The sequence below is a fragment of the Corvus moneduloides genome, chromosome 2 (assembly GCF_009650955.1).
Source record: "Corvus moneduloides isolate bCorMon1 chromosome 2, bCorMon1.pri, whole genome shotgun sequence".
In the NCBI taxonomy this organism is placed as follows: domain Eukaryota; kingdom Metazoa; phylum Chordata; class Aves; order Passeriformes; family Corvidae; genus Corvus; species Corvus moneduloides.
The window spans coordinates 82,127,601-82,145,684 of NC_045477.1; the positions used below are offsets into that span (position 1 = coordinate 82,127,601).

At 42.8% G+C, this 18,084-nt stretch overlaps 1 protein-coding gene across 1 annotated transcript in view; it reads left to right on the forward strand.

Moving 5' to 3' along the window:
- Window positions 1-4,357: 4,357 nt before the first annotated feature.
- TM9SF2 (transmembrane 9 superfamily member 2) overlaps window positions 4,358-18,084 on the forward strand; it is a 30,484-nt gene continuing 16,757 nt past the window's right edge. The window contains exons 1-5 of the mRNA XM_032100121.1: window positions 4,358-4,636; window positions 9,329-9,396; window positions 10,466-10,559; window positions 11,267-11,394; window positions 17,386-17,515. Of these exons, the coding sequence (XP_031956012.1) occupies window positions 4,505-4,636; window positions 9,329-9,396; window positions 10,466-10,559; window positions 11,267-11,394; window positions 17,386-17,515 (552 nt within the window). The 5' untranslated portion in view covers window positions 4,358-4,504. The remainder of the gene's footprint in view (window positions 4,637-9,328; window positions 9,397-10,465; window positions 10,560-11,266; window positions 11,395-17,385; window positions 17,516-18,084) is intronic.

Here is an 18,084-nt window from a genome sequence, read left to right on the forward strand (position 1 = left end):
AACTATCCAGGGGAAGGCTCCTTGGGGAGGGGGGCTCATTCAAGCCTCTCATTGGAGAATTTTTGATAGATATGCTAATTAGTAAGACCTGTAATGTTATACCAGATCTTTTGAGAGTGGGCATTGTGGTGTGCATTTCAGTGCGTTCCACCTGGACATAGTGCACCTAAGGATCCTTAAAATAAATACCAAGGTAAAATCCCTTTTTCCCTTCTAATCGTGTTTGACTCTTAATTTTAAGACCAGGAAAAGGCATCAAAAGTGGCATCAATCCTCACGAACTATAATCCTTCACCTGTTTCATCTCTGAGACATTCTAAGGCATATTTGATGCAGCTGGTGGGGGCCGGGGGCGGTTGGAAATTGCTACCAGCAGTGGTAGTTAGCACAGCCATCTGGGACTTTAATTCAGCTTCCACCTCCACCTGATGAAGTCTTCACCCTTACTTCTCATTTTATAGAAAAATGGCCAATCTACCAGTGCAGGGGCTACTTAACAGCAGGGGATTTCCCCCCAAATATGAAAGACGAATATGAAATTTGTCATTGTTAGTGCTGGTTGCCTCAGGAGAGAAAAAGAATGCACTTATTTACTAAACTCTGTATTTTAGTTGCTAGGGGAGTTTCAGGTTCCAGGATGCAAACAGATAGTTTATATTAAAAAAAAAAAAAAAGTTGAAATGATAATTAGCAGCAAAGCGGACGTTAGCTGTATCCAGTTAGCACCCTAAACATGGTGCAACAGAGCGTTATTTTGTGCTTTGGTACTAAAATTGGAACTGAATTGTAACCTGTAGCGGGGAAAACAACTGTGTGCTTGCACCTGCTGCAGCAAGGATTATTTGTCTGTTCCACGGCAAGTGGAACAGGCCCACAGCTTGGCTGCTAAGGCACTATAGTGAGAAAAGCAGATTGCAGTGCCCTCAGTCAAAGGAGGGAATATGCTAGAGGGAATAAACTAAGCTACAGGATATGAGGGACATTTAGGACTTTGTTTCTGAAATGAAGAGCTAAACTGTGGGAACTGTGAATATTTGGAAGAAGAAGGCACCCCTTGAAGGCCAAACATGAGCAGCAAAATGTGAGAATCACCATAAGAATAGCAAAAGTTACTCACAACACTTTCTGATAAAAAGAAGGGATAGGAGTGACACTTACTTCCTCAGAAGTTTCCAACTTCTCTATATTCTTATCTTTGTATTTTCTTATGACAATAATTTATCAGGAAAAAACAGAAGGTCCTTTTGCGTTGGCTTCTGTTGGTTCATTAGTCTCTGAAACAGTATTTTTTTCCTGCATTTTATTTCACAGTCTTGCATAGCCTTGAAATTTCTGATGATAAAACCTGTGATACTTGTTCTTCCAGTACTAAAACCACACCCCCTGAACTTTAACCTATGGCCATAAAACTTGTAGCAGGCAAATTCAAGAAGAGAAAATATCAAGTACGTTGCCACTGAATTTCTCATTAAATTAGAGAAGATGTGTTTTGCCCAGCTTAAAATTTGATCTCAAGGACCATGGCCATTCCTGCGATTATAAACCGTGGTTATAGTTGCTCCAAAATGACACGGCCCACAAACTGTTTTTCTATATCACCTTTGCAGAGCAGTGAGGAGGGAGCATCGTAGCATATGGCACCACATCCACAGAAATGCTGTTTGGACCAACTGGTAGAGCACTCCTTAAAATAGGTCTGAGTCAGCAGGTTTTGCAGTCACGAAGGCAGAGCAAGAGGAGGGATTTAAGCAGAACACAAAGCATTTAAGCACACACCGCAACTCCTACTCATGGCGCAGCTTTTGGAGTGTTCTCAAGGAAGAGGAGGATTAGATGGGCAAAGGCTTTTAAATATTCTCTCATGGGAAGGAATGGAATTAGGCCCACAAAAGTAATTTGCTTGGAATATTAACCTGGGAAATGGGAGATACATTTGAACTCCCTGGTGGTAGAAAAGAAACTGAACTCGGGTCATTTACAACCTGATTATCCTAACCATGAGTAATTTTAAATAAAAAGAGGGAACTGGGATTTCTTCTCCAGCTGTGCTTGTCATAAGGCTTGATCTTATAATTGTGCTCTCAGGATATCTACAGGATGAGACAAGTAGGAATTGGAATGAGAAAGGTAGATGAACATCTTATATTTTAAATATATGGAGAGTTCAAAAATATCTAATGAATATGCTATAAATTAATGCATTTATCTCAAACTTCAAGAATGGCTTGTGTAATGTCAAAAATTCACAAAAATTTATTAAAATAACCTTACCTAAGGACTATGTTATGTGGTCTAGGTGCTTAGATGCTCAACCCTGTATCTGGTGAATTGACCCACCCAAAGCTTCACCCTGCCCTAGATAGGTTGGCTACTGTAGGATTGTGTGATCAACAAGTGTGCCCCTGAAGCCCTGTAGTAAACAGAAAAATAAAATAAAAGATGTTGTGAGAACAAAGGCAATTAGTGGAAATGCTGCAGCATTTACAAAAATAGTTTTTCATGAGAGGGTGTTGTTTGGAGTTTCTGAAGGTGCACAATCCCAAACTGATGGAATGTGTTAGGAAGTAGGGAAAGGTAAAATGATAATCTGAGTAATGTCCTCTCCTACATTATCAAAACAGAGTTTTTATGTCTGCCCCTCTTATAGGGTGGGGTTTTTTTGTTGGGGATTTTTTCAGTAGATTTTTGTCAGTGCTATACAACAGCAGCTGTCAATGACATGGAGGGAACAGGGACATGGGTTGTTCTGAACACTCAGCTGCAATGGACAGCCACCACAGCCAACATCTGTCTGTCTGTCTGTCTGCCTGCCTCCTCCCCAGCTCCACTCAGCCAGCAGTATGTCTCACCCCAAGACTTCAGTCTGAAAACTGTGATGAGTTGTCTACCCAGAAGAATTAAAAAAACCAAAAACGCATGAGAATTAAAAAGACCAAAACCAGACAGGGATGTTGGTTGCTCTGGGTCTGGTATGGGCAATGTCACACCATGGTCACATGACACCTGGGTCTGGAGGCCATCCTGGCTCCTTGACTACCCAGCCTTCAGGGGTGATTGCTCCCTGCCTACCTGTGTCCGTCATTATTTCCCCACAAGAGTCCATGGGACGAGAAGTGAGGAATAAAGACTGGATTATCTGTTTTAAAGAGACTATATTTTGCATGAAGTATTCCATATTTTGTAAAAAAAAAAAAGTCTTACTCCCCTTCCCCTCTTTTCCAATGGCAACCATATTCTGCTGCATCTGGAGGAAGCTCCTGTTTTGTTTCAGTACTCTGAAACTAACTTTATATTCTAATAACCACTTCATCATTTAGGAACTCTTGAAATGAAAACTATTGGGAATTCAAGGGCATTGGTAAGAGGGGCTGGGCATGGTGGTTCCCTCCTCCCGTGAAACCCTTGAGAATTAAAAAAAAACACACAAAAAAAACTCAGACAAAATTTATTTAAAAAAAATATGTAACTTATTTTTAAAAAGACAAAATTTATTTTAAAAACATCAAGGACTGCAGGACAGGCATGAAGCCAGTGCAGCCTGACTGGGATCGGTGGACCCAGGCTTTGCTGGGACTGACTGCCTGGGTGCGGGGGCCCCAAATGGCCACTGAGCACCATTCCTATCACCTGTGGACATTCGCAGGCTCACTGAATGGGACAGGTGGGAAGGGACCACAGTGAGACATCTGGTCTAACCTCCCTGCTCAGGCAGGATCATCCCAGAGCACATGGCACAGGATTGCGCTCAGATGGTTCTTGGGTATCCCCAGTGAGGGAGACCCTACAGCCTCTCTGGTCAATCTGTTCCAGTGCTCTGTCACTTTCACAGTAAGGAAGTTCTGCCTCATGTTTAGGTGGAAGTTCCTGTGCATCAGTCTCTGCCCTTTGCCTCTCGTCCTACTGCCGGGCACCACCGAGCAGAGCCTGGCTCCGTCCTTTTGGCACCCTCCCTTCAATACTTATGGACATTGATGAGGTCCTCTCTTAGATGTCCCTTCCCGAGGCTGAACAGGCCCAGATCTCTTCGCCTGTCCTGGTAAGAGACAGTTCTAGTTCCTCGATCGTCTTTGTCACCATCCGCTGGACACACTCCAGGAGTTCCTGTCTCTCTCGTACTGAGGAGTCCAAAACTGGACACAGCACCCGGGCCGAACAGGGCAGGATCACCACCCTTGACCTGCCAGCAAGGCTCTTCCTCAGGCATTCCCAGTGTCGCTGCTGCCGCGGCGCTCCCGGCGGGACGGAGCTGCGCTGCCATGGCAACAGGGGCGCGAGACACCCCGGAAGCGAACGCGCGCGCCGGCCCGGCCCCGCCCCCGGCGCTCGGTCAGGCGGCCCCGCGCGCGGTGGGTGACGACGTGTCGCGCGCGCGCCAGAGGGGAGCCGGAAGCGGCGCGGCCGCGTCAGGGCGGGCGCGGGGGGCGAGAGACGGAGCCGCGACCCCGCTGCCGCCCAGAGACCCCTGGCCCCGCCGGCCACAGCCCTGCCGCCCCCCGACCCCGACATGGCTCTGCGGCGGCTTCTCCTCATCGCTGCCGCGCTGGCGGCGGCCGCCGCGCCCGCCGCCGCCTTCTACCTGCCGGGCCTGGCGCCCGTCAACTTCTGCGAGGCCGGCAAGGAGAAGCCCGAGTGCAAGGTGAGCCGGGGGAGCGCTGAGGGGAGGCTGCTGAGGCCGCCCGGGTGCGATGCGGCCTGGGTGTTGTTCCCCTGCCGCGGGGGCTCTGTGGTGGGGTTTGTCCGGAGGGTTTGTAGCCGCCTTGCTCGGCCGTACCGAGGCTCCCCGGCAGTGCGGGGGCTGTGGCTGCGGGGACTCGGAGCGTGGTTCAGTTCCCGCTGTGCTCGAGTTGCTCAGAGTTGTTAGGGTTGGAAGAGGTCTCTGATCATGTGGTCCAACCCCCCTACCAGGGTGGGGTCGCCTGGAGTAGGTGACACAGGAGCGCGTATGAATGTCTCCGGAGAGGGAGACTCCATGATTCCCTGGGCAGCCTGTTCCATGCTCTATCCCCCTCACTGTAAAGTTCTTCCTCGTGTTGAGGTGTAACTTCTCGTGTTTGAATTTATGGCCACTGCTCCTTAGAAAGGAAGTTGATAAGACAGAGGACCCAGGTGCCAAGCAGAGGTGCTTGGCTGGCTCCTGGCTCAGCTCCGGCCTGGCTGGGAAGTGGCCACGATCCCTTCGAGAGAAGGAGAGAGCTGTCGCCTCATCCAGTGAGCTACGGCCACGTTGGGGAAGTAGGAAGTCCCGGCTGGTTATCTCTTGGGTCGTTTCAAATCCTTGCAGGAAAGCTGTAGCAAGTAAGGATGGCAGTGACGGGTCATGCCGAGGGGTGTGTTTGATTCTTGGCAGCAGCAAGCAGCTGGTGGCTGGAGCAGATATCAAAGTAAGCACCCGGTAACACTTTCCTTGCCGTCTCTTCCTGGCTGCAGGAACCTGAAGTGTAGGGGCTTCTAGGCTTCAGAGTGTCGAGTGAAGCTTAAACTTACCTTTGTGCCTGCCGAAGTGACGAGCAAAGTTCACATAACCAAATTAGTCGCTTGTAATGCTATTGGTGGGGAGAATTAATGTAAATCTCCTCTGATGAAAAATAGTCTTTTCTCCTTTGGGGCACCTTTTGAAGTTGTTTCCTATTGCCGTGATGGAAGTTGCAACAGACTGTGCTTTAATACTCAAATGAGAAAGTTCAAGACCAATCAGTTTTATGATCCATGGTCTTAGTGCTGTAGAAAGTGGCTGTCTTGCACTTTCTGAGCTCTCAGCTTCTGCATTACATGAAACACTGGTTTGTAATTCTTTAGAATAGGAGGCTTCTTAAACTGTATGCTTTTGGTAAATACCATGTGCTGACTTTATCCTTTTGCCGTCTTGAATCAGCAGAGCCGGGAATAAGCCAAGCACATAATGAAGACACTTGAGTTGTAGTAGTAAAATATCCTGTGGAGGTTCTTTTATAGGACCACAGAAATGGTGCTTGGAAGTGACCTCAGCAGGTCACATACTGCAGCCTCGTGCCAGCAGCATGAGAGGACAGAGAGCACCACTGTTGTCAGCACTAGATCAACTCAGCTCTACCTTTGTTTAAGCAAGCCTTGGAAACGTCTAAGCATGGAGCATCTCTCTCCTCCCTGGGTGACCTGTTACAGCACTGCACCACCCTATTAAGGACTGGTTTTTTTTCAAATACAGGCTAAAGCTTTCAAGCTGCAGTTTGTATTTTTTCACAACATCCCTGAAAAACATTGCTATGTTTGGATTATTCCTGTTTTAAGCTTGTAGAAGAAAGATTTATTTTTTTAAGTCAGGTGGACCATGTAGCCTACTATCTTTTGTAACCAGCCTGAGACACTTATGGGGTGATCTTTCTCAGATGTCTCTGAATTTTTATTACTCATGTAACATGTTCAAAATGTTTGTCTTCTCCTGAGAATTTATCATTTAATAAATGTGAAGTGAGGTACTTGGGTGATGTAAATGTACCACTAGCAGGCAGCTGAATACCTCAACAGCTGTAGTATTGCAGAAATTCTTTCTGAAATTATCCACCTCTTATCAATTTACATATTAGACATAGGCATATGGAGAAGTCTAAAGCACTCTTCACATGTAATTCTCTCCATCAAGTGAAGGTACTCTGGTCCCTGGTAAGGAGAAACAATATGTGATCGGATTATTGCTGTACCGTATTTATGTAAGCAGATAAAATTAAGCTTTCTTGGACAGCCTTCATTTTTTACATTTCTCGCAGATTTCTTGCAATTACCAGTGTTAATTGCAATGTCAGTAATAGTGAATTTTCCTCTGCCTGAGGATTTAGATCCACATGCCAGATCTCTAAATGTACTGTTTGTCTGTTACGATCCCTGCAGATCTCCTGTCCTCTATTGGTGAGATGGGATGAGATGTTTTTAACAGGGCGTGTAACTAAGAGCAGTGAGACTCATGGCTTTCCCCCTTTCTCCAAGTTGCCTGCTAATCTGCTTGGACAAACTCAGTTTGGCTGCTTCTTTTGGTTTTGGTTGGAATACCATCAGAAATGGAATGGCATCTGTGCTGACTTAACCAGCAGTTCTTGCCGGAAGATTAAGAATCCTTACTCAGTTTTAAAAAATACTGCTCACTCCAAAAAGGATTTGGTGTTGTATGGGAAATTGTTTCTCAAATATGCTGTTCTGTAGTAATGCATATTAATCTTAGGAAAATTTGGAGGATTCACATAAATCTCCTCCAATGAAAAGTAGCTAATTTAAGGCCATGGTTCTGTGACCAGCTGAGGCAGTCTAACTCCCTGCTGCTGGGAGCAAGAGATTTTGTTCCTGTCTTCCCCCGGGCGGTGTATTCCTGTCATTTGCATTGACCCAGCTGTGTTACTTGGTTTTTTGAGCTTAACATGGCAGGAAACTATCCAACTTTTTGCCACTCTAGTTTCTTGCTGTCTTAGGGAGTTGAAGTGGCTTACAGAATTACGGCAAGTGTGCCCTACCCAGAGGTGAGCAGCAGGTCTGCGTGGCTTAGGGCAGGGGAAGGACGAGCCTCAAGGTGTGTCTTCACTTAGTGGGTCATGCTAACAGCTCACAGAGCTTCCTACATGTCCCGGAACTGCATCCTGACTTGCACGTGGACAGCTAAAGTCTATCAGTAAAACACAGTACCCAGCTGAAGTATCTGAGCTACAGATACATGTGGATATTTCCATCTTTTCTTTTCCTCCAGAATTTCTTGGTTTGGCCAAACTTGAGTGAATTTTCATAGGGAGGAAATGCTCTTCTGTTGGTAAGAAAATAGATGGCTTGCTGTTGAAAGGGAGAGGGTTTGTTCTTGAGGGCATTCACCTTCGTTTTGCTCTTCAGCTCTTGTCTGATTACACAGTAAGATAGCTCAATTTGTGTTGTGGTTTAACCCCAGCTGGCAACTTAAGAGCCACACAGCTGCTCACTCCCTGCTGACCCCAGTGAGATGGTGAGGAGAATTGAGGGGGAAAAGTAACTTGTGTGTTGAAATAAGAACAGTTTAATTGAAACAAAAAAATATACTCATACTACTAATGATAGTAACAATAATAAAAATAATTTTAATGGGGGGGGGGGGAATAAAACTCAGGCAAAGCAAGTTGCACACTACAATTGCTCACCACCCACTGGTGGATGCCCAGTCCATCCCTGAGCAGTGATCATCCCCTTCCAGCCAGCTCTCCTAGTTTATATACTGAGTGTGGCATTCCATGGTATGGAATGGCCCTTTGGCCAGTTCAGGTCCGCTTCTCCTGGCCATGCTTCTTCCCAGCTTCTTGTGCACGTTCTCACTGGCAGAGCATGGGAAACTGAAAAGTCCTTGACTGAGGATAAGCACTACCTAGGCACAACTTAAAGCTTCAGTGTATTTTCACATTATTCTCTCATTGAATCCAAAACACAGCACTGTACCAGCTACTAAGAAGAAAATTGTATCACAGCTGAAGTGAGGACAGCTTGCTATGGTACTAAGAACTGCTCTTTAAAGTTTCTTTGGATAAATCTTTTGCTGTTTAAGCCCATTGAATTGTTTTGCTGTGCAAGCAGATAACTGCCAGAAGCAGCGTAAGGCAAACACTTGAAATTTATTGAAACTGCAAGACTAGAATAAGGGAAAGGATTTTGAGACTAAGAGGGAAGAGTGAGAGACCTCTCCTTTTCCATAGCGGCAGGCTAGCCCATCTGTGTATATAGAACAAATGTATACAGACCAAACTAGTCTGAAACCACAGTAGACTGAATTTCAAGAGTTGGTAGAGTTACTGAAAAACTTTATAGGAAGGTAAATGTTGGTATCCTTGCCTCCTCTTTGGAAGGAGATTCTGTTCAAACTTAAAATGGTGTATCAGTCTGAATACTTTGTCTAAATTCTCATAGTTCAGTTTTTAGTTACTATACAGTTTAAATTATGGACCATTTTAATTACAGGGAGAAGTACTGGTCTCATCTGCACTTTTCTTCCTGTTCTTTTCAGACTTTTATTACACTAAAGTTGTGGTGATGACTAATATGGCTCTAACTTGGTACATGGCAACTGTGCTAAGGATATTATTTTTGTGCATGATTTCCTGCTATGTTGTAATTGGAATGGTTATGTTAGCCTTTGAGTGTTTTTGTCATGTGGTCACTGCTTTTGTGATGGTTAGACAGTGCTTTACTTACGCTCCCAGCGGATACAGTTCATTACACATCAAGATGTACAATTGCACAAATCTTACCTTTTCAGCTTTCCTTAGCCTTATTCAAACAAATCTATTTTTATATATCCATGAGAATTGAAGAAGTACTTAAATATAACTGCTGATTATTTCTGCTCTTTCAGTCTGGAATTGAGCTGTTTGTGAACAGGCTTGACTCAGTAGAATCTGTCCTTCCCTACGAATACACTGCGTAAGTATATTATACTGTTTGTGCCATTTTAATTGTCAGTTTTTCCAAAAAGATGGATTTAATTTACCTAAAAGTATTACCTACATCTTGTTACAGCAGTGTGCCACTGAGGCATGTCTATTTATTTTTTTAACATAAGTTTACAAATACAGAATTTTCAATAAGCAGATGGATGCCTACATTGCTTCCTTTGTCTCAGTTGTCTTTGTTCATACTTTAGTGCATGGATTTATAGGCCCTTGTGGAGGCTGAATCACTGTTGTAGTGTAACTTAAGGTTAAAATATGTGTGTATATATATGATACTTTACTGCATTAGTTGTCACTGTAGATCAAAGTATTACTGCTGTCTTTAGTAGCCTATGCCAGATGAGTTAAAGTGGTAATGAGGTGCGAACATCACATCATTTATCTTAATGAGGTGTTAAATGTTTTCTTTGTACACATCATAGGAGTGCACAAAATGTATCAGTGCCTGGTACAACTATGTAAAGTTTTTGCTATAAAGATTTTGACTGTTAATATTGAAGAGCTTAAGCACCAGTTATGTCTACACTTTAAAGAACACAAATGTGATATATTTAAAAATAGACTGGGAAAACGTGGAGGATGTGCTATTAAATGTGTTGGTGAATAAAACTGTGATAACCTGTTTAATAGTGTGTGTTGTAAGGCAGCTGTCTCTATCTGTATTTTATTTTAGTTTAGTTTAATTTTCCCCAAATTCAAGAATCTGCCTGCATACTTTTTTCTCAGAGTCATTATTAAACTCTAGATGAAGATTTAATTCTTGTCTAAAATCCCTGTTCAAGTAGGAAATTTCTAATTACTCAAAGAAACTTACGCTACAGTGTTCTGAAATAGCTGATTAAGAGATTTGATTGTTGGTTCTGTTTGGTTTATTTTCAAACTGGGATAGTGATTTTCACACCTCACAGGTTAAATGAAGAAACTGTTGTCTACAGGAGAAGCTGTGTAGTTCCTTTACTTACGATGAACGTGTTGATTTGGGAACATTATTTGCAGCTGAGAATATTTTATTCTTTTTTTTTATTTTGTCTCTAATTCAGGTTTGATTTTTGTCAAGCAGAAGGAAAGAAGCGTCCATCTGAAAACCTTGGCCAAGTCTTATTTGGAGAGAGGATAGAACCGTCTCCTTACAGGGTTTGTTCTCTGACGGGATGTTTTGTAATGTGTGCTTTCAAATGTAACCAAAGGAGATTAGAATCTTGAAGATGATTTTCACAAGGGCTTTATCTGAGAGAGCTTCGGCATCTGAAATTCCACACAATGGAAATCTGTCCGTTTAACCTAACTGTAACTGTGTGCTTTGCATCGTGGAGTTGTAGCCTGAAATGCTGTGCAGGTTGTCTTCCCTCTTTGGGATGTGACAAAACCGGATTATTGCTGCTCAGCACTCTTGTTTCTTGGAACCAGATCTGAAAGTATTGCAGCTGTAAAATGGAAGAAGTATAAATAGTGTTAGCTAGCTGGTCTTTTCTGGTGACTGAAGCTCTCACATTCTCTTCTACTGAGGTAGTAGGAGAGAAAGTTACCAATTGAAGCTGCCTGTGACAGCATGGCTGCCGTGAGGTCAAATGACTTATCTGGTAAATCATGGCAGAAAACGTGTTTTATTCAGTAACAAAGAGCTCTTGCTGTAGGGCTTCTGCTGTGAGCACAGGAGGGGTTTATAGCACACACCAATATAAAAACTTTCTCTGGAGGGTTAATGTACCTAGCCTCTGTAATTTGTTAGGTGTTTTCAGTATAATAGTATAGGCAATGAAATGCGTAGGAGAAATTGTTAAATACTGATACAAGACAGTCTGTTAAAACCTTTTTGCTCATGAGTCTTTCATTTTTCTTAGTTCACATTCAACAAGAAGGAGACGTGTAAGTCTGTTTGTACAAAAACATATGATACCACAAAGCCAGAAGATAAACAGAAATTAGACTTTTTGAAAAAAAGTATGCTACTGAATTATCAACATCACTGGTAAGTTGGTATCAAAATTCATAGATTGGTTAGTGTACTACATTGGTGATAATTTAGTTTATAATTTCGTATTTGCAAGTTAATACAGATGGAACACTAGATAGAGGCACTTAATGTATTCCCCTTCTGTTTTTGCAGAAAATGTTATATTGTTTGTTGTCTTCATAAAAAAATTTCCTTCACTACAAGGATAAGCACTAGGAGCAATAGAAATTAGTCTGTTTTTGAACACCAAGCTTTGTGCTTACTGTAAAATACTGCTGCTTCTTTTCACCTGTAAATGGAGAAATTAGTCCTGCCTTAGCTTGCGAAAAGTCTTACAGGACCTTTATTCTGTTGCTATGATGTCTTTGTTTCCCTTGAGAGCCCTTGCAGTCACCTTTAAATGCTGTGTCCAGGAGACAGGGTCAACAGTTCTGAAAGAGTTTTATGCAATGTTTGTTTCTCTTCTATGGATATGGAAGGGAAAGGTGGCCAATGGAAACTATGAAATAATTTTGGGGAACGCATAAACGCTTGGTCCTTCCCTATTCTCTGAGCCTCCCTGTAACCATCTGATTGACCTTGAAGCATGCTGGGGCTCTGTTTCAGCTTGGACATTGAATCTTCCTCTGATGGGCATTAAGGGTGGCAAGGCTCAGTGTGTGTGCTGAATCCCAGGCAGGTTTTCAGTTTCCCAACACTACACCCACATCCAGGAGCTGTGAATCGTTTATCAGCAGGCTCGGTCTTGACACTGGAAATACCCAGCTACGTTATTAGTGTTTATTTAGTGCTTGATGTGTTGGTATGCTCTGCCAACAGCAGCTTCCAGGTGCGAGAGTAGAAGGAACAACTTGGGCATGAGTTCCTGAGGCAAGTCTTTGCAGGGAGTACGTGAGCATCATTAACTGGTGTCACTCAGAGGTATGCCCTAATTCCAAATGTGGGCCTCCTGCTTTATGGGAACAAACGTTTCGGTCTTCATCTAGCTGTATTTAAACATTTTGGGTATCTTAGTAAAAATGCACGTTGAATGTTGCCACTGTCATTAACTGTTCTTCTGTAATGTCACATTTCATTCCTTCAGTTTTGAAACAGCTGGAAAGGCAACAAGTGCATTTCCTACTGCTCTCAGGAACTGCTATGGGATATCCCTTTGTGGGGATAAACAGTGGTTCACTGATGTAAATATTTCTGGGAATCTCTTGAAAATTAGTGTAATAGAAGCTTTATAGGTTATGTCAGAAAGGTTCACAGGCAATAGTCGTATGTTCAGGTAGGTGAACAAGGAAGTAATAAAGAAACTCTGAAAGGTACAGCTACTTTTGCAGGGATTTAAAGTTTATATGCCTAATGCTAAAATAAGTGGAGCTTCAAACATGCTGGATTTGATTATATTCCTCTAAAATACTGCATATGTTTGTAATGTTTGTACCACTTTGAATTTCAGTGATGCATGTGAGTCTGGCATAAAGCTTCAGCTTTAAAAGATTGAGTATGTTTTGGTGTATAAATTAAAAATAGCTTCCCAAGGGTATGAGACTTGAAAGAAATTAATTTTTTTTAGGAAAGCCCATAATGTAAGCTGATAGAAACTGAAACAGAACTGTGTAAAACTAATCATACGAAAAAGTACTTCAGATTGGTTTGGGTTTTTTCCCCTGTAGATTAAATTGTTTAACAAATATACTTAGTGTATTCAAGTATACTTTTTTTTTAACCAGTATAGCTAACTTTATAAGACTGTTGAGATTTAAGTAAGATATAATTCTGGTTTTCAGTGTGAAAACTTCCCTTGAAATTTAGGTTATTTCTTAGTTATTTTAATGAAGTTTCTACTATTTTTTTTTGCTCTGCCCACTGCCCTAGAACTTTAGAATCAGTGGCATGAAAAATCCCTGGTTATGTCCGTTAGTCCTCCTTAGCCACAGCTTCACAAAGTGGCAGTGGCTGGATTTTGTGATTAATGATGCGTGCTCCAGGAATATGGTGCAGAGGTATGTTGTACAGGGATCAACAAGGTAGCATAAGTGAGGATTCAGTAGAGGGTTATTATCCAGCTTCAGTTTATCATGAAATTCCTGGGGAACACAGATGGTGCAAAGTACTTTTAAGGTTTCAAAAGCCACTTAATAAGATTAGGAATTGACATACTGAATTGGACTCAACAGCTATACTGATATCTTGGCTGACAGTGTTCATCACCAGATGTTCTTGAGAGACGTATAAGAACACTGTTGAATAGCATATTTGCTCCACATGTATAATCTCTTCAAGTCATTTTAAATTTGAAGATTAACTGTGAAAAATGATTTGCTACTTAAACTATCAATTTGTTCCGGCATTGCTGCTTGAAGGCAGCTCAGTATGTCTTTGCTGCATAGATGCAAAGGAAAGCCTTTATCCAAACCGAGTTTACTTGCAATATGTTAATGTTGCCTTGTTTTGATTAGGAGATTAAAACTCTAACAAAAGCGAGCAATCTCTCTAGCATATGTTATGGAGATAAAATTTCAAATATACAAGCATAGAATTGTTTAGGTTGGAAAGGACCTCTAAAATCATTGAGCCCAACTGTGTGATGGGTTGACCCTGGCTGGACACCAGGTGCCCACCAAGGCTGCTTTGTCACTTCCCTCCTCAAGTGGACGGGGAGGGAAAATGTGGCAAAAGGGTCAAGATAAGGGTAGGGAGAGATTACTCATCAACTACTGTCATGGGCAAAACAGATTCCTCAAACTGGGGAATTTAGTTTAATTTATTACCAGTCAAATCAGAGTAGGATAATGGGAAATAAACCCAAATGTTAGAACACCTTCTCCCCACCCCTTCCTTCTTTGCAGGCACAGCTTCACTCCCAGTTTTCACCACTTCCTCCCCCCAGTGGCACAGGGAATGGGGATTGTGGTCAGTTCATCACACAGTCTCTGCCACTCCTTTCTCCTCAGGGTCTGGACTCCCCACACTCTGCCCTTGCTCCAGTGTGGGGTTGCTCCCATGGGAGAGTTTTTCATGACTTTCCCCAATGCAAGTCCTTTCCATGGGCTGCAGTTCTTCATGAACTGCTCCAGTGTGGGTCACTTCCATGGGGTGCAGTTCTTCAAGAAGAGGCTGCACCAGCATGGGTCTCCCGTGGGTTCACAAATCCTGGCAAACCTGCTGCAGAGTGGGCTCATCTTTCCATGGAGCCACATGTCCTGCCAGGAGCCTGCTCCAGTGTGAGCTTCCCATGGCGTCACAGCCTCCTTCAGGGCACATCCATCTGCTCTGGTGTGGGGTCCTCCATGGGCTGCAAGTGGGTATGTGCTGCCCTGTGGTTCTCCGTGAGCTGCAAGGGGACAGCCTGACTCACCGTGGCCTGCGCCATGTGCTCTGCTCCTGTGCCTGGAGCACCTCTTCCCTCTTCATCTCCACTGGCCTTGGTGTCTGCAGAGTTGTACATATTCCCACTCATCTCTCCCACTGCAGCTGCTGTTGTGAAGGGTTTTTTGTCCTTTTCCTAAATCTGTTTCTCAGAGGTGCTGCCTCTGGTCACTTACGGGCTTGGCCTTGGCCGGCAGGGAGTCTGTGTTGGAGCCAGCTGGCTCTCGCTCTCTTGGATGTGGGGGAAGCTTCTGGCAGTTCTTACAAAAACCTCTACAGTCCCCTGCCAACCTAAACCTTGCCACACAAACCAAATACAAACATCAACCTAACACTGCCAATTCCACCACTAAACCATGTCCCTAAATGCCATATCTAGTCTTTTACATACCTCTGCGGTTGATGATTCCATCACTTCCCTGCACAGCCTGTTCCAATGCCTGACCACCCTTTCAATGAAGAAGTTTTTCTAATATCCAACCTGAACCTGCCTTGGCACAGCTTTAGGCCATCCTCTCTTCCTATTGCTAGTTGCCTGGGAAAAGTGACTGACCTCCACCTTGAACATCTGTCACACATTTGTAGAGAGCAATAAGGTCTCTCCTGAGCCTCCTTTTCTCCAGACTAAACAACCCCAGCTCCCTCAGCCACTCATCATAATACCCTTCCCCAGTTCTGTTGCCTTTCTGTGGACAACCTCCAGCACTTCAGTGTCTTTCTAGTGGTGAGTGGCCCAGAACTGGACACTGGATTTGAGATGTGGCCTTGCCAGTGCTGAGTACAGGGGAACAATCATTGCCCTGGTCCTGCTGGCCCCAGTACTGCTGATACAGGCCAGGATGACACTGACCTTCTTGGCTGCTTGGGTTCACTGCTGGCTCATGTGCAATGGCTCTGGACCAGCACCTCCAGGACCTTTTCTGCCAGGTAGTTTTCCAGCCACTCTTGCCCCAGCCTGTAGTGCTACATGGGGCTTTTGTGACCCACGCACAGAACCCAGCACTTGGCCTTGTTGAACCTCATGCCATTGGCCTCATAGAATATGATCCAAAGTAATGAATCTAAATCTGGTATAGCTCCTAATTTGCAACTTCATTGTACCCTGTAGTAGGATGGAAAGGGAGTAGGAATTGGTTGCTGCTGCTGCTGCTACTTGCAACTGCAATAGTCTTTGGAATCTCTTGAAAACCTGGAAACTCTTGTTTTTGTAGGGCCTGTCTTCACCCTTTCTATTGTATCGATATAAACCAATACTGTATCTTATTTCTGCTGGGTAGCTACTGGTAGGGATTATGCAGATCTCTCCATGTTGTGTGGATAAAGGCAGCATGTACCACTGTTTTTAACCACTGTCTGTTAATGTGCTTTAAAAACTAGTGGTAATTTAGAGGCTGTTCCAACATGCAATAGATAAACAGTGCTTTGTTTTTGTTGTCCGAAGTTATAATTCCTATGTTTAATTGTTTCAAAGTATCTATAAGACACTTAAGTGTAAAGATATTCAGTAGTTTGGTAAGTTGTACAAAAAAATCTGTTGCATTAACTTTCAGTGGGATGTCCTTTTTTTGGTTTAGCGATGCACAAAAAGTGGCAGTTGTTCGATGTCTTCATGTATGAAGTTTATTAATATACCATTGAAAGTATACCTTGGGCAATTAATGCTGGCAGATACTGAATTTTAAGTCTTCTTTACATGACATATTTCGGGGACTTATCTTTCAGCTAGTTAAAACACTTCATAAAACATAAAGAAATTGGTTTATGGTCTTCTAGTAGTTCCTTTTATGAAGGGGCAGGATCCTATGTTAGTTACCTTTCTCTTATGTTTAAAAGTATGGTTTTGGTTTTGACATTTGTGCTGTTAGTTGCATGTTAGATACAGTTTGTATCTTAGTGTCCTATGACTTTCTGCAACTCATCATGGGAGTGTGCACTTCCACAAATTTGTTATTGAAAGTGACCTATAAACCCCCTGGTTTTAGGTAATATGAATGTAAATATTGTGAGGTAATAATATAAAAGCAGCAGGTTTGAAAGTTATTATTTCCCCAGTTGTTTGGTGGCTTACAATTTTTTGGTAATGCAAATCATCTAATCAAAGTGTTGCATACTCTTTGGTAGCTATAAATGAGGTTAATGATCAGGAATTCACTTAAATAGCAAAAAGAAAAAAGTTTAAAGAGTGCCATGAAAAATGTCTTTTGCAATGGAAGAGCAGTGAGGAAGCTGGAGAATGAATAATATGTGATGTAGACATTTTTGGTTTTAATTTTGTGTTTTGTCTTGAACTTGTCAGTTTTAGGTGGTTTAGCAAATTTGATGCTTTTGGCCATTTTTTAAAGACAAAATAATGAAAAGTTAAATTGTTATGACTTCGGACTGGGCGAGTTTTCTGCTTTGGGCTGTTTTTGTAAGGGGTCTTCATGAAACAGTGCACTGAATGGAATGGTGTTGGTTGAAGAGCTACATGCTTGTAACTCGTTTGGAACTTGGATTGGCAATCAGTGCAATTCCATGGGTAGTATTATCTTTGTAGTTAATAGTCCAGTAATGAATGTAGCAAAGTTAGATTAATGTTAATCTGGTTTTGTTTCCATTACACTGTGTATTTTGAAAAATTGTGAAGTGTCACTATGCCATTTACAGGATTGTGGACAACATGCCTGTGACGTGGTGTTATGATGTGGAAGATGGCCAGAGGTTCTGCAATCCTGGTTTTCCTATTGGCTGTTATATTACAGAAGATGGCCGTCCAAAAGATGCCTGTGTTATTAATGTATGTTTATGCAATTATATATTTTTAAATATTCCCTTTCTACTAATTTAGAGACTAGCATTTCTCCTGTGTCAGGTTTCTATGGTGAGTCCTTGCTATTTTAAGAACTCATGTTGCATAAAAATAGGCAAGTGTTTTGGTCTGTGCAAGTACCTCAGCTGGAAAGCCTGATCTAAGCCTAAAAACCTTGTCTCTTATGCTGCATAATACAGAAGGGCTCTAAAAGATCAAGGGATGAACGTGCACGGCATTTAGTGCATGTGGAGTCTAACAGTGAAGGAAAGCGTGTCATCCTTCGTTGCCTAAGAAATTGAAACATTTGAAGGCTTGAACTTTACATTTTTGTGGGATAGAAGTGTTTTCATGGAAGCCGGTTTGCGTAGGTGTGTTTGTACCTCTGCGTACTTTTCAAAGGTTTGCTTTCCCTAAAACTGGGAGCTGATGGAAGAAGACATAAGATTTCTGCATGAGCAAAGATTCTCTTGTGATAGACAGATGATATCGTGGTGGAGGTCCAGATAAGTGCACTGAAAGCATTATGGAGATAAGAATACAACAGAAAGTCCAGG